Here is a 24,987-nt window from a genome sequence, read left to right on the forward strand (position 1 = left end):
TCTGACCCCAGGGAAGGAGGATCCACCTCTGATCCACAGGGGATCCTGTACCCTAAACAGGACAAGAATGACAAAAAAGGCAGGAGCATGTCCCCCCAAGAGAGAGGGATGTGGGGTGATGGATGAGGGGAGGGGAAAGGACTGATTGCAAAGAAAGGGTTTATGGCAATCCTCAGCCTAATAAAACTCAAATAGGGCAATTTCTTATTCTGAAATCCGTCAGTGACCTTTGGCAAATCAATTCATCTCTGTCTGTGCCTCTAGTAAATGGGAATAATACAGCCTTGCTGTCTGGAAAACCCTTGGTAATTCTCAGATGAAAGATGTTTTATTGGTACCAGTATCATCCTTCACTGTCATTAGCATGATAACAGATCCATCACCTAGCAACAGAGCAGCAACTCCTGCTCTGCTTCTCCACGGATTTCTCTTGGATTTTGGCTCTCCAGAAACCTGCTTTTCATTGCAAGAGGTTTTACAACCTGTGCCTGTTCCTCCCTTAATGTCGACTGCTACAGATGAGCACATCTGCCACGCCCCAAATCCTCCTGCCCCCTTTTACCTCTCACCATCACAGCAAACAAAATTTGCTTCTCCTAGCTAAAGCACCCAGCAGAATTTTTGAACTTTAAAATATACATGTAAACTTCATGCAACCTTGGGAATACAACTGTTGATCAGATGTGTACAAATTACAGAGGGAAAAGCAGTAATCAGGAAGCTTTGTAAGATTTTGCAAAAGCCACGATTTCTCCAGACATTCCAGGCCTCAGTTTTAAGGACAAAGTTGCACATGCATGAGTGTCACCAACCACTGAAGATCAGGAGTCCTTCCAAGTCCTGGGGTGCCTTTAGAAATGTGACAGGAGCAGTCCTTCCACCCTCAAGGGTGCACAGAGCAACCTCAACCACTAAAACCAGCATCTGCAACTCCTTGGAGAGAGGATCAAAAGGAAGGATAAGGACACTAAAAGCATTGTCCTGTCTTATCTGAGACAAGCCATCCCTAAAACTTATTTTTAGTCCCTCTGCTCAAGCCCAGCTGCTTTGGGAAGGCCCCTTGCAGGAAGAAATATGGGGAGGTTGTGCAGAAGGATTTTTAGATATTAAGGAGCAGTAAGAGTCATGTCTATTAAAATACATGAATTCATGACTGCAACCCTAGGTTTACATTACTAGTTATTAAAAATACTGTACAGTCAGGAGCTCTTTCAGTTTCTGAAGGCACAGCAGCCACTCCAAGGCATCAATTACTTTTTCTTTCAAGGATGAAACACCCCCCCGCAGCCATCTCGTGTTTCCAGGTCAGTACCTGGGTCTGAGCAGGGCTGTCACCATGGTGCTGCCTGGGACACGAGGCAGAGTGTGGCACTGTGACACGGGTAATTGCCAGCAGTTTGCCTTTCTTGTCCCTCATCACCCCAGCACTAAGTACAAACCACAGTGGCTTTAAGGAATTGACTTGTAAGGTTTCATTTAACGTGCCTGAAGGGGTTGAGGATGGTCAGTGTAAAAGGCCTGCAGGAACTGTTTCTGAGGTGTCAGCATGCCTTTGAACAGGTGAATCTGATGCTCCCCAATTGCCCTGTAACCCCGCCCAGCCTGGGAGGAACAGATAAATCACCGCGTTCCCAGCCCGGCAGTGACTCGGGGTCTTCACTCACAGGGGATTGTAGGGAGCTGAATAAAGATGATGCTGTCCACGCAGGCTGCTCTCTTGGCAACCGCACTCCAAGCAGTGGGAAATATTCTGAGAAAACGGTGGGCTGGGGAGAGAAGGAATTGCCTGAGCACGCAGTGTTAAGCTTTCCCAGAAATGTGGAAGGTATTTGTTTCCTGACATGCTTTCTTCCCTGTAAAGTTTGGGCATCCTTAAATCAGTCTCATAGGATGCTGGCCCAGGTATCCCACAGCACAGGCCGTCAGAGGGCTCAGGTGGGTGCCCCATCCCTGTTTCCTGGAAGGATTGTTCAGCACAGGCTCCAGGAAACACCACGAGGAGTTTCGTGCTCTGGCGCTGTCAGCCTGCGCCTCCTCAGTGCTGATGCACTCAGATCAGGGGTGGCGGGCAGGGGAGGCTCATTCTGCTGTGAAATCACTTGTTTGGGTGACAGGGAATCCTCCACCTCTGCCTCAGCGCCGTGCTGCCACCTGAACACCTTCCCCAGAGCAGGAGAGGCTGGGGGAGCACAAGGCAGGGCTGCTCAGCCCGACGTGTCTCTGCCCATCTCATTCCTGCTCTTGCAGCCCATTCCCCCTGCCCGCCTCAGTCCTGCTCCTGCAGCCCATTCACCCTGCCTGCCTTATTCCTGCTCCTGCAGCCCATTCCCCCTGCCTGCCTCATTCCTGCTCCTACAGCCCATTCCCCCTGCCTGCCTCATTCCTGCTCCTGCAGCCCATTCCCCCTGCCTGCCTCATTCCTGCTCCTGCAGCCCATTCCCCCTGCCCGCCTCATTCCTGCTCCTGCAGCCCATTCCCCCTGCCTGCCTCATTCCTGCTCCTGCAGCCCATTCCCCCTGCCCGCCTCAGTCCTGCTCCTGCAGCCCATTCCCCTGCCAAGCTGCCCTGCCTGCAGAGATGCATCGATCACTCTGGACACTCCTGCAACTGCCCCAACCTGGGCTCAGGGCTCAGCTCAGCACTGAGCAATAGGTGCAGCCCTGAGCTCCTTTCCACGCTGGTGAAGGCAAAGGGAGGCTCTTCCCTCCCTGCTGACAGTGCAGGTGGAACCTCCTGAGGCAGGAAAGCCCCTCTGACACTGGCCAGGTCCCTGTCACTGGTGGGAGTCAAGGGTTGTTTGTCAGAGGAGTGGTTGGATTTGGGCTTTTGAAGGGTCTCCCACCCCTCATGCTAATGAAGGGTTTTAACCCCATGGAAAATCCTGCACTTGACTCAGGGGCAGGGAAATCAGTGGAGAAAATCAGAGGTCTGCAGGTCTGTGGGTGTGTCCATGCAGGGCTCTTGTCACCTCAAGTCCCCATGCCAGGGCTCCCAGCCGGGACCTGAGTCACAGGAGCCCAGACTATGACCCCAGCACCTCGGGGTGTGCTCCCCTGGGGAGCAGCACGTCCTCCCCTGAAGTGAAATGTGGGATCTCAACCCAGGCGAAACCTGGGCTGGGGGTGGGCAAGGCAGCATTTTGCTGACACTTGGAGACACAGTAAGTGTTTGACGTGCTCCAGTCCCAGCTCCAGGCCATCTGCCAGCCCAGCTCCTCACTCAGGATGGAGCACAGGCGTCTCTCAAGGCTCTACGCAAAATCCAAACTCCTGCACACAGCAACAGTGCCCCTGAATTTTCTGTTCACTTCTGGATAAGCATGGCCCATATGAGCTTGGGGTGCTACAAGCAGTGAAGATTTTTAGCATTTAGCAGTCTGTTTACAGGAGAAGTACAAAGACAACACCTTCAGCAACAGCTGCTGATTTCTCGCTGAATAAATCCTGCTTTTCCAGGCACAAGAGCCTGAATAAAACCACTTTTACCACTCTGGATCCTGAACTGCTGCCTGGTGATCAGCCAGTTTGCAAAACTCTCCTGTGAGTGTTTCACAGCTGCTCCATTGACTGCCTGGGCTCTGTGTGAGATCAGCAGCTCAGAAAGACCCCACAGAGATGGGTTGGAGGTGTTTCCATCTTGCACCAAAGCTCAGAACTGCTCTTTTGCCAACACCCAGCCTGAAGGGTAAGGTGTATTCTCAGCTGTCAAACAGATTGATGACAGGTTTGGTGCTAAGACTGAGGCAAACACCACAAAAAGATCTCAAACTTGCACTAGACCGGGTTGCTCCAAGCCCCATCCAACCTGGCCTTGTAGGTTTTGTCCTGAAAAATCAGCAGCCTGTGGCAATCTTGTTCAAAAAGTACATATCTTTAATAATGATACCCAATACAGCTTTCCCCCCCTGGAATTTCCACTGTGATATTCAGTGGGGCCCTTCTGTGGTCACTGGACTGTAGATAGCTATGGACTATGCTGAACACACAGTTGTTTTAGCAGTGTAGTACCCCTATATTCTCTATAAATATAATAAAAGATTTAATACTCGTTTCCACTCTGATTCTCACACGAATTTCCCATGTTTCCACAAAAGAATACCCAACCAAGACATGTCTCTTTCCTGCCTGCCCCAACCTTTTATTGGGTTCCAAATAAACCTGAGTTTGTAATTCAAGTTGGCATCTGCCATCTGTTCGGTATGTGAGTCTGATGCACACAGAGCGGGGGATTTCAGAGCTCCCTGACTTCAGTGCTCCCTGATTTCAGTGCTCCCTGCCCACTGGCTTGGCAGCACAAACATGTTCTTTGCATGAAGAGAATGAAAACACTCTGATGTTTATAAATGAGGGCTCCCCCTGGGAGGCACCGCCTGGGTGCTGTCTACAAACAGAATGCAACACTTCTTGATCTGAAAGTGGGTAAAATTATTCCAGGGCTGGCTTTTCCAATCGTATTGGGGCTTTCATGTGTATTATTTTGCAGGTAGCAACTTCCCAAACAGGGGGAGCCCTCAGCATCTGCACAGACACCAACAGGACAAGGAAATTGTTTGTAAAAGTGTGGATGAAAATAGGGCCTGGATTCCTTCCTACCAGCGGCAATATCCCATCTTCCAAGGACAAGAAGACACCACCTCTGCTTCCTGGGTTTTGAAATGACATTCAGTGGTGGGAGCAGAGTAGGACAGGGCTGCCCATGGGGAACCAGGCTGGAATGAGCTTTGCTGAGATGCTCTGAGCACACAAACACGCACACAGGGGTGGTACAGATGAGAGAAAAGGGCAGTCTTTGTCTTTGGCTAAACCTTCTAATTTATAGGATAGGGTTTGAGGACAGAAACAAAACCAAAAAAATGTTGCCAACCTCTCAGATGTATCATTTACTTAGAAAAAAAAAGACTGGTATACAGAACATGGTGTCTTTTAAGAAAGTTAATCTTCACTGCTCATAACAATACCCAGTTTTTGGTAACCACTACATTACCAATCTTGGAGTATAAAACGAACTTGGTACAGGTTCATGTGTCCTTTATTAGTCTTTTTAATTCACTGCAGTCTCAGAGAAGCCTTCAGGTTGTCCAATGCTGCCTTGATGTAACAGGGGCTAATGCAGGTGCTGGCTGATTGTTTAAACACAGCCTGTTGCAATCTGGGTTTCTGTTTGAAGCACCTGCCTGCAGAACCCTCCTGTGAAAGGAACTGGCCCTTAACGCAGTGAATTTCCACACGATGACACTTGTTTTTAAATAATCATGTTTCTTGTGACATGATTAAATCACAGTTTTCCTTATGGAAATAATGATTGTGTTATTACCTACTTTATGTAATCGACAGTAAAATCTGCTTTGACCTCCAGTATTCCCACTTTTTCTGAATGAGACCACTCGTGTGTCTTTACTCAAGCTCCCACCACCTTCATCTTCTTGGCAGGGCTTGTCAGCAAGCTTGCTCTGGACAGAGTACCTCGGCTCTTCCCCCTTGCCTGCCCCAGGGACAGTGCCTGCAGCAGTGCCACGTGCTGCGTGGCACAGGCAGGAGGAGCAGGGACAGTGTCACCACAGCCCCTGGCCCCACTGATTCCCTGGAGGAGCCGAACCCTCGCGGTCCTTCCAACCAACCTCGCTGCAGCAGCAGGGCACAGCGGGGAAAACACAGATCCACGCAGCTCCTGCAGGGTGTTTTACTGTACAGTCAGATGCCAAAGGAGAATATTTCTTAACAGCACAAGCAGAGCCCTTTTCTTTCAACTTCAATGTGTGGGACGATGCCTTCCTTGCAAGCAAACCTCCGATTTCCCGTGCGGCACCACCGCAGGGTTTTCCACAGCAACATGCCCGTGGCTTTCCCTTCTTGCTTAAAGGAGAAAAAGGTTGGATCCCAGAGAAGAGCAGTGCAAATCCCAGGGTGTCAGACTAACACTGGCCGCTGACAGGCTCTGTGTTGAAGGAAATCTGTGTGGGGCTCATCTGCTGCAGCTGAGGCATCCTGGCTTCCAGGGGCTTCTCGCCCGCCGACTGCATGGTCTGGTTCCTCTTCCGCAGCATCTGTCCGATCCCCATCATGGGGAACCTGCCCCTGCTTTTCACACAGTTTGGGCTGCCCAGGGGGTTGCTGGGCACCAGCTGAGTTGGGGACACCGCCTCTTCCTTTGCCTGATACGCTTTTTCTTCATACGTGAAAGAGACCTGCGTGGGGTGGACGGGGGACGTGCTCCCCGGGGGAAAGAGTGGGGACAGTGTCCTTTCGCTTGAGCTTTTGTAAGGGAAATTCATTGGCGAGCCTAGAATTCTGTACTGGTGAGAGGGGGAAACCTGGTCTATCTGGTCCTCCCTGTCAACCGACTCAAAGGAGTGCACGATATTCAGGATGAGAGGGGAGTCCTTGGCCCGGCCCCCGATCCGGGACGGCTCCGGCTGCGGAGATTCCTGCCTCTTGAGGAGCCGCGGTGTCCTGGGGGGCGGCTGCTGCACCTCCAGGTATTCCAGGGAGCTGGAAGTGACACAGCCCGTCTTGGGCGCCAGGGGCTCGTGGAAAGGACTCACGCCTCCGCCGGAGTCTGCAAAGCAACGGGAGAGGGAAGCAGAAGAGCACTCAGCAGTTACCAGCACAGCCTGCCCCGGCGGGCACCTCGAGCACAGGAACCCCAGAAATGCGCCAGCCAAGGCAGAGCTGGGTCTGGGAGACACCCAGAACCCAAAGCCCCCACCCTCGTTAATGCTAACACCGTTGTTCCCCAGGTAATTTATCTGCCTTGCTCCTCACAGGCAGGAAAAGGGCTTAAACTGAGACAGGCACTTGAAAGGCAAAACCACAGATGTCTTCAAGCTGTTTGTATTAATTATATCCCCTAATGCCACACCTGAGAAATCTCACATTTCTCCTTTCTTAGCACAGCTCTGTGTGGCTCCTGCTGGGCCTGTGTTCGCTGACACACCTAGAGACACAGGGGAGAGCAGTGAGTTAATCCCTGATGTCTCTCCTTGCATTTTGGAACAAAATCTGCTCCTGGTTTCACACATGTAAATATGGAGTAGCAGCACCAGGCCAGATTCAGGCTGTCACAGTTGGAACAGATTTGCTGCATCAACTTGAGCGAGAACCTTCCTCCTGCAAGGTTCTGAAAATAAATGGAACAATCTTTGCAGGATTTGGCCCAGTCAAACAAAACAGCTCGTGGAGAAGATCTCCTCAGCTCCTACAGAACGCTGGCACTGCCTTATGCCAAGCTAATCACAAGCAAGCACGTTTTGTGCCCTGGTGGAAAGCTGTCTCAGGAACTTGATTGCCAGGTCCCCCTAATTGAATTAACTGGTAGCTATTCCATCAGTTCCCTCGGTCTCAAATCATCTAAAAAGGACCTGAAATAATTTGGCTCTGCCAGCACTCAGGTCACAGCCACAAATCTCCCATGTATTTCTTGTGGAGGGATGGGCTTGTCAGGGGTTGAGACCTGAATGGATGAACGGGATGAAAGCTCACACTTGTCTAGTAAAACTAGAAAGAATCTGACCAGTTTCTTTCTAAAACTGGCCACAATTATTTAACATGTGTCAAAACATAGTCTCCATAAGCAGACAGATGCTTTAGTTGAGATCTGCATGATTTTCAGGTTTCAGAACAAAAAAAGCAGGGAGAAACATAAAGTGGGGAAAAAAAGAACTAGATTTTCTTCCCCCTGTACCTTCCTCCCAAAAGGGACAGCAAATCTGAGCAAAATGGGCATTTAATTTTTTTTTTTTCATTTTTTCAAGGAAGTATGTCCCATTCCTGACCAGCCCTCTGGACTCCTGCCACTTTGCAGCAGAGGTTCCCGTGCTGCCAGACCATTTGGACAATTTTCTGTCCCGTTGAGCACAGCAAATGATAAATTATCAAGTCACAACATTCCAGGCCTGTCTGCCACGCCACCCCCCGAGGCAGGGGGAATGCAGAGCCGGGGTCTCTGCTCACACACTTTGCTCCCTTTGCTCACAAGCACAGAGCAGAGAGGACAGGCCAGGCTCCAAGCATACCACACATGCACACATGAACCCTCCACGGGCCTTTTTCCCACTGACCTTTGTCCGGAGCCCCGGCCTTGGCGGCTCTGCGGTCCTTCGGCGGAGCCTTGGAGCTCTGGATCTGTGAGACAAGACAGGAAGAAGGCTGTCTATATGAAACTGGACTTTTCTCAGGTTTCTTTGGGAGCTGACGGTGAAGGATCTCCCCTTTCTTTTCTTGCTCTTTGAGTTTTTTGTCCTTTAGGTTGCAAAACAAACAAGAACAATTTGGTTTACTCAAGGGAAGTTTCAGGGACCCCCAGACCTACAAGGTGGATTAAGGACTATGGATTTACAAGGAACTTTTTCTGACTACTCGGAGTAACTAAATCCTCATTTTCCTCTGATCAGTTTGCCATGGTTTCATGGCTCCCATCTGCTCTGACATTCAGGCAGTGTGAAAGTCAGTTTTGGAAAATTAAAGGAAAAGGAAATTTTTCTCGTGGAGAAAGCAGGTGAAGGTCTGTGCTCCTCCATACCTGAAATACCCTACTTAAGCACCAAAAGAAGTCTTTGATTTCTCTCTACTCCACTCCCTCTGAGATGTAAAAAGGTGAGCTGCAAAGTTTTAAAGAAGTTTAAAGTCTTTGAGGCATTTATCTTCTGTCCAGGCAAGATCTGGGGGAATACAAGTCCTTCCTTTTACAGCAGAAAGGACAGCAGCAATAACAGTGCTGACAATGCTGTGGGAGTGTCACCCTGCCCCAGTGACCAAGGCAAGGGGTGCAGCTCATTCTGAGCCCACCACACTGCTTTTCCTCCCACAGCTCTGAAACTCTGCTCTCAGAGAGTCTTCAGCAGAGACCAGGCTGTCCCCAGGGTCTATTTATGAAGGCACTTGTGAGGAAGAGGCTAAGTGGTGACTGTATGAAGCCCTCAGGAGCCAATCCAGGCTGTTTGGAGCTATCTGCTGTTCTGGATAGGTGAGGAATGGCTGCTACTTGCTGCAGCCCCTGTCTGAGTGCAGGATCTGCCAGGGCTGCAGTATTTTTAGCCTGACAGGGCACGAGCCAAGCTGCAGCTCCTCACCTGCCAAGTGCTCCTGCCTTTGGCCTCACCCTGCTGGTCCATTCTCCCAGCCACAGCAACACTGCCACTTCACACAATTAAAGCCCCCCTGGCAAAGGAAATCCACAGATCCGGTGCTGGCAATTAATTACTTCACGCTGGATGAACACTGCGAATAGTCTTGGAAGCGTTTCTAGAACTGCCAGCGTTGCTCCTTAATGACCATGGTTGTGAGAGGCTCAGGAGCAAAGTCCTGCACTCCCAAGGAGCCACGCACTCATTGAAAAGGGAAGGAGGATTCCATCCAGGGGAGCTGTAAGGGTTCCCTCTGCACTGCGGAGTGCACGCCCCGCTGTCCCAGCAGGCAGGAGCTGCACCGGTGGGTTACACTCCAATAGGTTGGGAATTACATCACCCTCTGCTATTTCCTGTCCTGACCTTGACCCTCAAACCTCCTCTTAGTGCCAGCAATGGATCTGAAAGGCAGATAAAGGGTATTTGCCTTGGCCACCTCTGACAGGGCAAGGACACGAGTTTTCAAAAATTGTGAATTCCACGTTGGAGCCCACTGGCTCCCCTGGATTTGCTGGAGGGACAGCCATCCATCCCGAGACCCCTTCCAAAATAAAGAGATGGAGAGAGCCACAGGCTACTGCCTGCCTCCCTCTCCCTGCACAGCCCATCTGAGCTGAGCTCTGCAGCGGCACCAGCCTGCAAACAGCCTGGGCCCCTCTCCAGCCCAGATCAGCAGACCTGGTGGAGGAGAGGGCCAGGACATGACCCCTGCCCATGTGCCCCTGCCTGCCCCAGCTGCTGGCAGCCCCTCCTGGAGCCAAGTCCTTATTTCCCATCGCTGGGGAGAGGTGGGAGAAATTCCCTGCCTGCTGAAGCCGGAGCTGACCATCCCTCCCGGTCCTGTCCCCATGGCAACCTGCAGCTCTGCTCCCGAGGGACCACTGGCTCCCAATTCCTGCTCTGCAACTGGTGGGGAGGGATAAGGGAACTGCATCATGAACCTTCCTGAGCTTACAAACCCCCTTGTCCCGAGTCCCCACTGAGCTGGACACTGCCAGGGTTGTGTCCCTCCCCCATGGAGGCATTTCAGGAGAGGTGCCTGCCTTGGTTACACGTGGCAGCAGCATCCCGGGGTGGGCACTCACCCCTGTGTGCTGCTCCACCTGTCCTGCCACAGCAAAATAACATAATCCCCTCGTGTAAGTACAGCTGAAGTGACAGAAAACACTGTGGAACCAGAGAATGGGTTGAAAGGGAGCTCAGAGCCCATCTCCACCCCCTGCCATGGGCAGGGACACCCTCCCTCATCCCAGACTAACCTGCACTTCCATATTCTGTGCCTGTGAACAGGAGAACAGGCTGTTACCATTATCATTATTATTATTATTATTGCAGTGTCTGCACAGTGAGTGCATCCTGGCAAGTATTTCAGGAAAGACGTGACACCCCCTCACCCTGTAAATAGCTACCCTGGGATTAACTCTGAGTGCAGGAGAGGCTTTGGAGGGAGCTCCTGTCCCTAAGCGAGCCTACAAACCCCACTGGGGCCACACCCTGGCCCTGCTGTTAGCTCCCAGTTCTCCCCAGGGCAGTGGGCTCTCCAGGCAGGCCCTGCTCAGCCTCCCCTGCAGAAGCAGAGGCTGAGCTGATCCCTGGGGAATGCAGAATCCCAAGCACAGTGCCTCTGGCACTGCTCAGGGAAGTGACACCAGCACCTGCTCCAGAGAGAAGCAGGATGCTCCATGCAGCATCTGAGGCCTCCAGCTCCCAGTACCTGCCCCTGTTTCCAGGGAATGTTGCCCTGCAGAAGCTTGAGTAAGTTGTGAGAGCTCTGTGAAATATCACATTCATTGAGTCTATCCACTGCTGATCCATCTCAAGTAAGGCAGTTTTGATTTATTCAAGAAAAGAATAAGTGCTCTGCCCTGATAATTCCATCTGGCTTGCAGTTCAGCTTGCCTTGCAAGCAGCCTTGATAATAAACAGAACCAGCCACGACACAAACCTGCCCCTGCAATTAGATCATCAATCCAGAGCTGAGGAGCAGCTTTTGAAGCAGGCAGGCTCCTCAAGAATGCTGCTCTTTGTGTTGGCAGGGAAGAAGTGCACAGCTCAGATTACTCCTGTAATTTTAGTGCTTGGCAAAGAATGAGCCAAGAGGGGAAGAAAAATCCAGCCGTGACTTAAGACAAAATACTTTCTCTGCTTGCAGGCAAGAAGACTGGAGGCCAACAAAAAGCAAAAGGTGAAATCTTTTGTCTGCCCAAGGGAATTCCTTCATGATGCAGTGGGCTGCTCCTGCATCACTTCTGCTCCAGAGCAGAGAAAATTGACTTTGAAGAGTGCTGTGCTAACACTGCTTCACTGCTCCTGGCAGCCACACCAGGGCTGGCCCAGGACACCAGGAGGGTCACCCTGGCTGTCACTCAGCTCTCTGTCCTGCAGCACCAAGGTCTCAAGGCTCAGAGCCTCAGGCACACTCAGTTTTCATCTTTTTATAACTTGCACCCCAGAATGAAGCTATGGAGCCCCCTGTGTTTGCCTCATTTTGCTCTACAGAGATTTAAAAACAATTTCTTTGAAAACCCTGAAAGTCACCTTTCTGTTTCCTCTCTAGGGGGTTTCTATTTGTTCCTTTGAAGAGAAATCAAGGGAGTTATTTGTCCTGCACAGGCAAGACCACAGGTCTTTCTTTTCTCCACAGGTTCACAAACCCATCACTTTATTCACAATCACCAAGGATGCTCGAATCCCATCTGCTTTCAAAACACTTCAACAAGCTCTGGTGAGCTTTACCTCATAGGAGTCTTTATTTGCCTTGTATTTTTCTATCTGGTATAGCTGGTTCTTGTGGCAAATGCTGTCCTGGCCTTCAGCCTTCTGTGGAGAGAAAAGCACAGAAAGGTAAAATATGTAAGATGATTAGAGAAAACAAACATTTAATTTCTGCTTAAGGGACCCTACCCACTCTTGGCACTCAGCAGAGGAGCATCAGCTTACAGAGGTGATGGATTTGGTCCATTACATTTTCAATATCGTTGGTGGCATCATCACTGATGTCAGAAGGACTGAGGAAAGGAAAAGAACTAAGACGCTGCTGTCAAATCGGCCGGCCCAAGCTGTGCTCAGGGGCCAGGGAGATTACATCAGGTAAACCTTTCAGCTGAGCTTTCACTTGAAAGCTTAAAGAAGCTGAAGAGCTCTTAAGCTTCTTCCTGATGTCCTGACTCAACAAAGGGTGTTACTGCTATTCCAAGCAACAGGACAACCTCAATGCAGGGACGCAGCGCTCCACGAGGGACGGCCCTTGGGCTGCTCCGGAATTCCGTGAGGCCCAAGGCCAGCAAGCCAGGCCACCTGCAGCTGTCCCCCAGCAGGGGCAGGGGCAGTGCTCACCCTGAGGCTGGCCAGGTAGCGCTCCAGCTTCTTGTTGAGCAGGAAGTAGATGGCCAGCGTGTGGCTGGCCCTGTTGGAGAGCACGGTGTTGATGACATCGCTGTTCTTGTAGCCCAGCTTCTCGGTCATGTGCAGCAGCACGCTCTGGCTCAGGTCCTCCAGGTGAATCCTGCACGGGGACAGGCAGGAGTTCTGAGCTGTCCTCTCAGTGGCAGGACACCAAGAGGAGGCTCAGCAGTTTGGGGGTGATTAGATCCCTTCTGCCACGAGCAGGCGGGGAAAGGAGGGATATCTGGGAGCACAGGAGCTGCAGGAAGCTGAATGGACAGCAAGGACTCTGCCCACTGTGTCCATCCCTGATGGGAAATGGCCCCATGGTGCTCAGGCCATTTGTCAGCCTACACCTGACCACTGAAAATCATTAGGATGAGCTGGTTTTGAAGGAAGAGAGGTGAAATCCAACCCAGATGTGGCTCTCTGAAAAGCCCCTTTTGTTGGAATCAAACAGCACTGCTCTGAGCTGCCCGTCTCACCTCCCCATCCCCCGGCCTGCAGCAAATTAACCAGAAGCTCTGCACCCCAGCCCACCCTGCAAATCATTGCACTGCAATTGCAGCCTCAAGTTTAAGGTGTTCCTCTCAACCACTTCAAGCAACACAGGGCCAACCTCGATACTCTTTAGGATGGAGTCACAAAAGCAGTTCCTGGGATCCATCACACAAATGGAACTGGAACCCCAGGGAGGTGATGTGCAGCCCCCCTGGCAGGCTCCCCCTTCTCCCCCTGGGCTGTACCTGTTTGGATAGGTGACATTGGGTGGAGCCCTTCCAGGGTAGTTCTCATTGAGCCAGCGGTTTGCCAGGGCCTGCTGGATGTTGGGTCTCTTGGCGGGGTCTGGCTCCAGGAGAGAGCGCAGGAAGTTGATGGCCGCTGTGGAGAGAGCAGGGAAAAACCCCAAACAACAGCTCTGTCATCTGCCTTGGGACTTGCACAGGACAGCAGTGACCGCAGCTGTGCAGCCTGAGCAAGGGCGTGCTAGAGAGGAAAGCTTTCCTACTGCACGCTCCAGCATCCTTGAGAAAATGGGAGAGCCAGCAAGGGATTAGTAACTAAAACAAACACCGATTGACAGTCACCATGATTTATGGGGTTACAAAGGAGAGGGGGAAAAGCCCTTTTTGTCTCAGGGCTCACTTGAAGTTTCAGAGCAGGTGAGCCAACATTTAATTCCCACACGAGGGCAAGAGGCTGGAGGCAGGTCAGAGACAAATCACTGTGCTCAAGTAGAAGGAGATGGACCAGGGATGAGTGGAGGGCAGGGATGCAGACCTGGGAAGGAAGACACAGCAAACTGGGCTCCCTTTGACATGATAAGGATAAATTCTCTGGCTTCCATCCAACCTACAATCAGCTGCAGAAGGTTTTAGCCGAATTAAAAGAGTACAGCAAAATTAACAGGCTTTGCTTTGTTCTCCTGAGCCTTCAGCTTTCAATGACATTCAACCACTCCTCCTGAGTTTCCTGCAAAAACGCTCAGTTTTTAAGTCACGTGCTTCTTACATGATTAGGAACAGGGAAATCAAGTGGTCTGCAAAAAATCTCCCAAGAAGTGCCCCTCTGAGCTGAAAATGAACTCTGTTTCAACTAGGTCTAATTGCCAAGGCTGGATTTCACTGCTCCTACATGCAATTTCAGGAGGGTAAAACACCTGTTGGTGGGATGGGTCAGGATGGGTTGGCGCACCAGGGGAGGGTGGAGGATGAGGAAGGGAGAGTTTCTCCCTAAATTCATCAGGGTCAGACCCAACAGATGCCAACTCCCAACAGCCTGAGCAACCTCAATGTACAGTATCCTGCAAAAATCAGGTTTCAGCTGGAGAGAGGGCCCCCTCTGTGTCAAGAATGTGCAAGAGAGACTCACAACTCTGTATGTTCAGTTAGGCATCAGCTGGGTTTTTTCTAATCACTCTCTTGACAAACCAGTGGTTTATGTGAGATGCTTCACTTAAATATTCTCCAGTATTTTTTGTTATTATCCTACAGCAGTCACAGGAGCAGCAGGAAGAGCCTACATCCCAGTCCCCAAACCTGCTGGAAGCTGCTCTCTGTGTGCCTGGCCTGCCCTTTCTCCACCCCCATGACAGCAAACAACAAACCCTTGTTCTCCCATTTAATCCCCTCTCGCTCCAGTGCTTCCCCCGTGTCTGTGTCAGAAATCTCACACATCCCCTTGGCTCAGGGCCAGAGGAATCCCTCTCCCCAAACCCACACATTCCCTCCTCCATCACCACCATGCTTGGTCCCCAAATCCCCCAAGGTCTCCCCAAAAATCCCACTTCTCCACCCCAACCCTTGCCAAAAGGCAAAGTAATTAAATAAAGCTTTGTGAAGTGCCACAGATCAGCAGATTCAGGCTGGGATAACAAATTCTGGAGTGAAGATTTCCCCTCTGGAAGCTCCCAGACCTAGGGAACAGAGAGGAGCAGCAGTACCTTGGCTGGTTTGAGCTGGGCTGGCACAAGGAGCTCTTCCAGCTTAGCCACACAGCTGTGGACAGCAAAAGGATCTCCCCAGGGAGCAAACACGAAGGAAAAGGAATATATGCAGAGTGAACACAAACTTCCTGAGCATCTGACCTCTGCTCACCTCCAATCAATAACCAGATAGCTGTTGTTCAAGAGGCTTAATGAGAAACAGGTTCCTAAGTGGAAAAATCAAACAGCAACTCCAAAATCTCCCTGTTTTGCTGCACAGGTTGTTTTGGGTGCTCACGGTCACCCAGCATTTCAGGTCAGACAAGTGAAGTGTTTTTGCTGCTCAGTGACAGGGCTGGCTGCCTGCCTGATGGGGCTGTGTGTTCAGCAACCAGGACATTAAATATTGAAAAACAACGTCCTGCACGTGTGAAACAGACTCCTGCGGAAATTCCCTGCTCTTAATTTATGGAAATTAAGACCCAACTGCAATAAAAGGTCCATAAACCCAAGAAGTTAACAAGGACTGCAGTTCCCAGAGCAGAGGAGCAGAGTTTCTGCCCAGTGACCCAAAGCCTAAAGGTGGCAGGAGCAAGTGTCACCCTAAATCACACTGTGCCATGTCACAGGGCCCTGGGCTTGGGTCAGGGACTGATGGGCGCCTTTGTCCACCCTGGGCAAAGGTTAACATGTTTAAATCTAGTCCATTAATTTGCCATCATCTCTGCAAGTTCAGGCTGCTGGAGCTCTCACAGGACAAACAAAATCCTGCCTTCCCTGGGGACCACAGTGTCAAGTGAGCTACAGATGCTAGGGAAAGAAAATCTGATCTGTTAAATGGCAGGATGGATGGAACAGCAAAACAAAGCCTGGCAAAAGCAGTGTTATCTGTTATCTGTAGAAGGTCTGACCCTCTATAAGGTGGAAGGTGGAACCCTAAATCTGTACTTGGAGAATTCACCTTGTGACTCAGCTCCCAAGGATTCTCTTTCACACCCTCTAGCAACGGGTTCCATTCCCTTTTTGTATTTGCAATCTTTTAATTTCATCCAAAGCCCTTTGCAAACAGGCTGCCAGGGAAGGAGACAGGAGCTCTCCACGGACAACAAATGTGGCATAAAAAAATCAAACCCAGCTACCAAACAGAGCTTGTTCCAAATGCTGGCAGTGGCCTTGCTGCAAGCTGGAAAGTGATTCTGTTGCCTAGTGACATGGCTCTGAAGCAGGAATTAATATTTCTGATACTAATACACCAACTATTTTGCATTTTGTGAACACACAAAGGTTATCCCAGGTAACTGTCCCAAAATAACTTTCTGAGTGCATGTCATTATTCCATAATAACTGTGAGGTCATTTGAGGCAGCTTCTCACTCAACCCCAGCCATGATAATGCCCAGGAATCTGTTACTCCAAAATAATCTCTTCATCCATCCCTACCCTATGCTAGAATCTTCTGGATGTGCAAAACTGATCAACTGCTCCACCAAAGCAATTCCACACGTTTGCTCCTTCTCTCATATTCAGCACGACTTGGTGCTTCTCCAGAAGGCAAAGCAAAAGGAATTCTGCTGCAGCAACTCCTGCGGGTCTTTCAGAGGCCAACATGGAAAAAAGGGAACTTTTCCCAATCCCAAATGCTCCATAATTGCATGCAGCAGCTCTGACCTCTGATTGGGAACGCTTCCCAGGAACCCCCTGGATTACCTGAGGAGAGCTGGGTGGGGAAGGGGTTCATCTCCTTGTCCACCATCTTCTGGTACAAGGCTCTCAAGCTGAATGGCTCCACAGTGAAGGGCAGTGTTCCAGTCAGCATGGCATACATGTTCACCCCACTGCAAGGAAACAGGCAGGAAAGGAAACCAAAAGGATCAGGAACAAGGAAAAATTTGGCTTTTGGAGACTGTACTTCATCTTTAACGCCTGGCAGTTATCACAGGGTGGATGCCTCAGCTCTGAGAACATTTCAGGTCAGGCTGAATGAGCCACCTGATCCAGCTGGAGATGTCCCTGCTCTTTGGAATAAATGTTATGAACTCGAGGAGTAACTCACATGGACCAAACGTCTATTTTGGGCCCGTACTTCTTCCTTGCCAGGAGTTCAGGGGCTGCATATGCTGGGCTCCCACACTGGGTGCTGAAGGGATCAGAATAACCCAAGATTCCTGCACAGTTGCTCAATCCAAAGTCTGTGGAAGGCACAGAGACACAGTTATGAAAGAGAGACACAGTCAAACTGTGCTAGAGCACAAGTTAAAAAGAACATTTTTTTTCCAAAAGCTAAGCAATGAACTCCCCAAGGAGAAAAAAACCCTCATCCACATGCAAAAAAATGTTATGTAATTTGCTTCTGTGAGGTGTCAAATAACCAGAGGTTTCCACAAACAATAAAAAGAGCCCTAGGACATGCCCAATTATCCATTTCATACTCAAAGCAACTGCATTTCGCTGGCAACTGGATGGCAACAACCAGAGCTGAGCCAGCCCAGGCTGCCGTGGCTTCCACACTGCTGCAGGATGTTCTGCAGGGCACAAGGTGGATGGGATTTCTTCAACATTCCCTCCAAAACGTGTCAGTGAGCCAGCAGATGGAAAAGGGGGCTGCTGTGGTGATGCAGGGACACAGAGGGTTCAGCTCTGGAGTGACACATGGAGGTCTTGGAGCAAGAAGGGGAGATGTCTTGGCTGGGCTGCTCCCTCCCTCCCTGGCTCTGCCTTGGATGGTTGTACCCCTGGGTGCATCTGACCCTCCTTTGTGGCAGAGATAACCAGGGACTGGCACTGGAGACAAGAGGGAGCCTCTAGCAGGAGGGGCTGCAGTTTCCCAGGTGCTCTCAGGCAGCCCAAGGGGGTGCCCAAAATTTCCCTGCTGCCTGCTCCAGGGTTGGTGTGGCTGCAGGCTGAGATGGGCTCAAGGAACAGCAAATGCCATTTATTAAGAGATGGACTCCTGATCCTTGTGGGTCCTCTCCAACTCATGAATATTCTGTGAATCTTCCAGAAAGCCACCACTATTAAGAACACTGACATCTGCTTAATTCCTCAATATCCTCTCTCAGTCATTGATTTGTGGATCTTTTCCTTACCTGCACGTATATTTGCACTGGATGTGCAGTGCTGACCTGTCCTTTAGCTTTCACCCTAATGAAAACCAAATTTGGCTGAAATCTGAAGAGTTCCTCAAGGTATTTAGAAGCACCCTGACAGGGATGACAGGTAAGCCTCATTCCCTCACTAAACCAGGCAAAGATATAAACATGCTTCCCCAAAAAATCCAATTATCACAGTGAGTGGAAGAGCCTGAGTGCCTAAATGGTGGCAAGAGTGCTTTCCACTCGACTGGCTGCACTTCTGAGGGCCAGGCAGCACAGGGAGACAGGAATCAGCATCTTCCACAGCTAAAGAGCCTCACTGGGGCTTTCCTGCAGAACATTGTCAAAACTGAAGGGAGAATCGAGATGATTTCCTTGCCTCTGATGGAAAACAATTATCTCTGGACACTGCTTAATCATCCCTGCCAGAGATGTACCATCCCTGGGGCTTTTGCAAATACTGCAGAGGATCCATTAACTTAATTAGCGTGTTCATTGGCTGTGGCCTGAGATGAGTTCCGTCAACTGTAAAATACTTTTAAAAACTCCTAGAAATAATACCTCCACAAGTGTTATTCCTGCTCCTTACCCTGCTGTGTCATGCCAGCTCCAGGTTCCTAGACTGAACTGTAATGTTTTACAGTCACAGGGTGCAAGGGCTCTGTTCTGTGATGGTGTCAGGCAGCATCCCTTCAGCAGTGTCAGTGGAGGGACACTCATTCATTTCAGCTGCTATGCCTTTTTTTTCCCCTGCTGAAAATGCAGAATGTGTGCAAACAGATGCATGCTGGGGACAGGGGTTCCATAGCCATGGAAATGGGAATATTGCTGTTAGCCCTGTGTCAGCACATGGTGATCATAGTGTGATTTTTGTCATTTTTATTAAGGATGCACTGCTGACCTCGGTGAGAGCAGTGCCACCACCAGCACTGATAACCTCGCTGCCACTGCCTGCCTCTCCCTTTCAAGGAGCCCAGGGAACTACAGGAATTCAGATCAAAGGCCACACTTGGCTTTCCAAAGTAAATATTTTCACGAGGGAGCTCCACCACCCCCACTGCTGTCGGAGCATCCTCGCCTCGCTCCCCTCCTCCGCAGCGCCTCCAGGGAATCCAAGCTACGGAGGCACGGCCACCCCTGCAGCCCTGCCAGCCACAGCAGGGGAAGAGCTGCTCAACACAAGCTCCTGGACAGGCTGGACCAGCAGAGTTCCCCAGAGTTGGGTGTCCCAGCAGGATGCCAAGGACTTTTTGAGTGGCTTTTTGTGGCGTCTTTATCTGACACCGACCACGAGGGATGGTAGACAACAAGGAGTGGATTGCTTCCAACAATTCCAGTTCTGGTGTTCTTCCATTTGATTAACAGACTGCTAAGAGTAAGTCCTCTCAGAGGGAATTCTTCCAAGAAGAATATCTAAGAGGAGGCTCTAAACCACCTTGTCACGTGGCCAAAAGGAGGAAAAAATCCAAGGTGCCCCTGAGCAGCCGAGGGCTCAAGGCATCCAGGTCTCACTGAAATGCATGAACAAGCAGTGACTTCAGCATCACATTTTCAATCTTCTTTTCACCTTTGGTTCTTCCTTCCACAGCTACTACAAGATCAACGTTTTTCTTTTTCTTAGCCACTCCTGTGTTTACTGCTGTACTAATCATGGAGACCAAGCTCTCACCCCACAGCAGGTAATGTGAGGTGGTTTTGTAGCTCAAAGTTTCTCCTCCCTGTCATGAAAAGCAGCACTTTAGTTCCTCAAAGCATGTTCTTCATTCCTGAAGAGCCTTCCTGGAAAGGACTGTGTGGTGACACAACTGATCATTTCTAGTAAGGCCACACACAATATTGCAACCTTTCTTTTGCTACAACACCCCCAGCTGGGTGGTGGGATTGAATTGCTTTGTTCCAGCATACACACTGCCTGCAATCTGCTCCACTTACACATCAGGCTGCAGACCTGGGGACAATTTATTGAGGCTGTGGAAGAGCAGGCTGGCTCTTTTCTCTTTTCTCCCCACACCACCCACTGCGAGGAGACCTTCCCATGCAGCCGAAGCAAACAGAGTTGCAGGAAGAGGCCTGGAGTCATTCTTTTTGGCACGTGAGTTTCAATTGTACGTGTGTCATCTGGGAAGGTCTTGGTTTGGCTGTCCAGCTCACGCAGTGCTGTGTAACCAAACACCCAGTAACAGGGAGGCTGTGTGAGTTCTTTAAATCCGTCAGACGTTCCTCAAGTGCTGGTGGGAACCATCTGGTCTCGCTTATCTGCTGAATCAGGATAATGGGTGGTGTCCATCAGCACTGGGCAATGATTCATGGGCCCTTATCAGTGTCCTCCTGACCCTCAGCTGAGCTAACCCAGCCTTCCCCTTGCTGTTATTTTCCCAGCCTCATTTGCTGCGGGGTCGTCACTGGAAGTCAGGGCAGCATTTCCAAATCTGCATTCCCTCAGTAGAACCTGGGTACTTCAGGTCTCGTGAATCATCCTCCCCTGTCCTTCAGACGTCACAGGGAGCGTCCAGCTGACCTGGATGTTGGAATGTTAAGTGGTTCTCACCACTTTTCAGCCCATGGAACTTTTTGAAGAGACTCAGAAGTGTTTGAGTGTTTTAAGTCTGCCACCACAGCCACCGCTGTTGGTGAAAGTGCAGGCACGGAAAGAAACATAAACAGATGTTTGGCATTTGTTTTATGAAAGGAATATTTTCTTTTCAATGCCCACATTAACATTAATGGGAGTTATGCAAGGCAGCGAGAGACTATCCCCACCAATGATTAATCTGAAATGCCTGCACAGCTTGAATGAATCAAGCACCACACACAACTGATACCTAAATACAATCAAGGCTCCACCGTTGATCTTTTTTATTCTTTAACAGCCCTCTAAACCAATTTTGTCCTGGGTGCTGGAAGCAAATTTAACAAATATAAATATAGGACCACATTTTGCCAGCTGCTAAAAATGTGTGCAACTCCCACTGACTTCAGTGGAAGCATATGTTCACGGGGGCAGAATCCAGCCCCTAGCAAATGAGAAGTGATCATGATAATAAAATAAACCACTCCTGTGGTGTCAATTCTTAAATTCTTTACCAAGCTCCCCATCTGAATGTGAAAGATGTGGGTTTGAGATGTAGGATTATTCCCATACCCAGTTAAATCCGAATTATTTGGATCCTTTTTTTTCACAAAATGCTGTCAGGAACAGCTTGATTGCTATCTATACTCTCTCAGCTCCTCTCTGCAGCAACATTAGCAGTTCTCACATGGAGGATTATGAAGCCTCAAAAACTCTCTTTATAAAACTAACAATTTTAATTACTGAAATCACCAAACGGGTTTCATACCAATAAGCTTGATATTGTTGTCTTCATCTAGCAACAGATTTTCTATCTTCAAGTCTCTGAAAGAAAGAAAATATTTTGAGTGAGTCTCCAAAATAATGAAGCAGCTTTGCCTCACTCTCATCAGTGTATGTACAAGGCTTGTATATAATCAAATGTATAATGAAAGCGGCACACACAGTTCCACAGCGAAGGCAGAAAGCCCCATGCATCCTGCCCAAAATTAACAGCGCTTTCACACTCTGCTTCCCACCTATTCTTCTGGCACAAAATGACATTACGAGCACTTGTCAGTACATCCTGTAATTAACCAGGCTCTTTCGAGTTCCCGAAGTACTGGAAGTTTACAGCAAACTTACAAACTGGAAGCATTTAAAGTATGTTTTGGGAATCGGAGGGTCAATTCCTCCTCACTCTTCAGAGCCCAAGGCTGAAGGACAAACCTGAGATCTGAGGAGCCCAAGCCTGTGCCCTGTCTGCAGGGGAGATCAGAATCAGCCTGCTGGCAGGGTGGAGCATCCAACTCCCTGCAGAGAAGGTCAGCACAGGTAAAACCCAGGGCTGAGGGACTGAAATGGTTTGTCCAATGACACCCAGAAACCCACCCTGAGACCCCAGGCTGTGCAGGCTGAGCACTGAGCACGATGTGAAAAAAATAATTTTGGTTGCTACACAACTCTTCCATGATTCCTAGCAGTGGCCAAGGCTTCATCACAAGGATTTTTTGCCCCCATCCAGACAGGAAATATTTGTAAGCATCAGCATGCTGGGATATCCACAGCAATGCTTCTCCCAGCACACTCCGGGAAAAATCTGGATAATGAAGCCATTAGCTCTAGTTGTGGGAAGCCAGTGACATCCATGGTGTTTTGCCTTTGCAAGGCCAAGGCAGTGATGAAAGACACCTCCATTGCAGATGAAGATATCAGGCTGAATAAAATAAGTAACCCAAGCCAACCAAGCCAAGCACTTCCACAAGGAGGGCTGTGTGAAAGGAAGACTCCAAGTTACTGCCATGCTCGGTACAGCACCTCAAACCAAAGAGAAGAACCATTTGGAAGCTCTGAGTATGTGAAATATCAGCTCAGAAGAGGCAAGACTTTAAAGGCAAGGAAAGGGGGAAAATGCAAGCTGTAAGTTAAGGAGAAAAGACATCCAGGCAATCAGAGCAACAAATGAATGACAGGGGGGCTAACCATGAACACCAGAAAAGATGTTTTAGAGGATTCAAGGTAAAAACAGGAAAAAAAAGAGGTAAATATTACAGGGCATTTTAGAGCCATCAGAGGAAGAAGATAGAAATGTAAATATTGCCTCAGTATAGAGCACAGTCAAAGCTGGGTAAAGCTGTTTACCCATCTGTCTGTTCTCAGCAGATCTGCCAGTGAGTGGTAACTGATCTAATGGTCCATATGCAGCACAGTTTTTGTCCACCCCAACAGGAAAGCACGGATTTTTGGAGCAGTACCAGGAGCCAGGACAACAGGCTTTCCCACATTTCTCTCTGTGCTGCTACAACCCAGTTGCACACCCGCTTTAGAACCCATTTCCATGAACTTCCTAAATGCTTTCTAAGTCAGTTCTGGCCAATGCAAACTTTAATTATGCTTTAAAAGAAGAGTTTATCTGAGCTGCTGCTAAGCCCAGACCCTTCATGGACTTCCACTGAGTGTCTCACCTGCCTTTACCATTCCAAACCCTTCATCACACAGTGTATGAAATGCAGCCCTCCAAACACTTCTGGGGGCAATGGTGTTTCTTTTTCCACTGCAACAAAGCATGGACTCTGGACACTTCCAGCTTCCCTCCCTGAAGTCAATCTGATCTTGTTCCTTTACTGTCACGGCTCCTCAAAGAAAACCACACAACTAAAAGATTATTTATGGGTTTTCCCCCATAAGCAAATTCTCATCACTCACTGAATGCTGAAAAACTTTAAAATACCCTCAGGCATTAAATGCCAAAGGAGCAAGAAGTGTTACCTTGGCCTCAGGGATCAGTTCCCTGATGCTGAGAGTGTCTAGCCATGGGACAAGTTAGTCAAATCCAGGAATAATGAAGGCACACAGGGGAGGCCAGGCTGCATTCCCACAGCCTGGAGAACCAGCAGATATTTATGTCTTCTCAGCTTGTGGAGCTGGCAGCGCACAGTTGGCATTCCCTGGGTCTGAAAATACACCCTCTTTATGGGCTGAGTTTCTTTGGGAATTTGTTCTGCTGTCCACAGGGCTGGTTTATCTCTTTGGACCACTCTGGGATGCCCAAGTGCCTCCAGTGAGGAACACAAGTGAACCCCTGGAGCAAGGGCCCCCAGCAGCTGCTGCCACAGCAGTTTATTCCATGCCATGGCAGGCAGCAAGCTGCAAAAGGGAAGTTTTGCATTTCACACTTTATTTCTTGTCTGGGGGAGGAAGGATGAGAAAGAAGGCTTCACCAGCAAGCAGCTGCACAGCAGCAGTGGTTGGCTGCTCTCTCCTGAATCTGATTTTTAATCAGAATAGCACCACAGCAAATCACTCCTTAACCATCAGCTCTCAAGGCCACCTTCAAGCCTTTTGCAAGAGCTGGAAAGGTTGCAGAGATTTGGGTTCATCCCCACATTTGTGTACCAATGTACATTTCAAAGGCTTTGACATCAAAATCTTATTGGGCCCAACTCTCCTGTAGGTAACAACGCCACTGGATTCCTCGTGGCTGCCTCTGTAGGAGAGGAACCTGGTCCATTGTCTTTGCTAAAGTGATGCTGAGTTTGTTTACACCAGAGCACTGCAAGGGGGAATGCCCAAAGGTAATCCTGAAATCTGAAATGAAGTAGAAAGACGAAGCAGCTCCGCTCTTCAAAGGGAGAGTTTGTTCTGTGCAGCAGGATCTGTCATCAATATTGCATCAGCAGCCAGACTACTGGCACTTCAGATTAATAGGCTGGAAGTTATCAAAGCCAACATGTCAAACAGCAGGTGCCAAATGAGGAATCCCGTGGCACTCTGAGCAGCTGCATGGTGTGGCACCACCTTGCTCTGCCCAAGCACCAAGGTTTTTCCATCTCTTTCAAACTCCTGGCCTGCCTCTAATCACCAAACGGCAGTGGAAGGTGGGAACCCACTGCCACGAGGGCACAAAAAGGGAATACAGCAAGCCATCCTTGCTACCAACACAGCATTCAATTCTTGTCTTTGACTACCTGACAGTAATTGCACTGAATGGGACTGAGTTTTGTTAAAATGACTTTAAAAGGGTTGCTGAGAATTTCCTGTGGGATGCAGTGCAAGCAGTGAGGCTTTCACTTCATTTTCCCTGCTGTCCCCATGCTCCCAGAGGGCTTATTGCTCATGCTGCTTTTTGACAGCACGAGGACCTGTGTAAACACCCTCTGCCAAGAGAGAGCTTCACCAGATCCTGCCATTTGGTTCTGTTTTTCCTCTGTCAGAGGAAAAGATAAATATTCCTACCTGATTCACAGCTGAGCTTGTTGCGAGTATGTATTTTTAGCAGCAACCACCCAGCTCTCCTGATGGAGGGAAAGAAGCCCAAATGATAACATGAAATTATATATAGAATAGTGGCATTTTGCTTTCAGAGAGGAGCTCTGAACCCTGGGCACCCCTCACCAAAGATGCAGCAGCTTCTGCAC

The 24,987-nt window shown here is 49.5% G+C and overlaps 1 protein-coding gene across 2 annotated transcripts in view; it reads right to left on the minus strand.

Moving 5' to 3' along the window:
- Window positions 1-4,855: 4,855 nt before the first annotated feature.
- Window positions 4,856-24,987, minus strand: part of HUNK (hormonally up-regulated Neu-associated kinase) — a 37,197-nt gene continuing 17,065 nt past the window's right edge. Inside the window, exons 3-10 of one of the 2 annotated variants that reach the window (XM_063419342.1) lie at window positions 21,360-21,415; window positions 16,983-17,118; window positions 16,637-16,764; window positions 13,252-13,387; window positions 12,458-12,626; window positions 11,858-11,941; window positions 8,057-8,120; window positions 4,856-6,555 (exon numbers count right to left, since the gene is read on the minus strand). In XM_063419342.1, the coding sequence (XP_063275412.1) occupies window positions 5,912-6,555; window positions 8,057-8,120; window positions 11,858-11,941; window positions 12,458-12,626; window positions 13,252-13,387; window positions 16,637-16,764; window positions 16,983-17,118; window positions 21,360-21,415 (1,417 nt within the window). In that variant the 3' untranslated portion in view covers window positions 4,856-5,911. Of the gene's footprint in view, window positions 6,556-8,056; window positions 8,238-11,857; window positions 11,942-12,457; window positions 12,627-13,251; window positions 13,388-16,636; window positions 16,765-16,982; window positions 17,119-21,359; window positions 21,416-24,987 lie in introns of both variants that reach the window. The other variant, XM_063419341.1, reaches the window with a different exon arrangement.

Source organism: Prinia subflava, chromosome 25 (assembly GCF_021018805.1).
Source record: "Prinia subflava isolate CZ2003 ecotype Zambia chromosome 25, Cam_Psub_1.2, whole genome shotgun sequence".
Classification (NCBI taxonomy): Eukaryota; Metazoa; Chordata; class Aves; order Passeriformes; family Cisticolidae; genus Prinia; species Prinia subflava.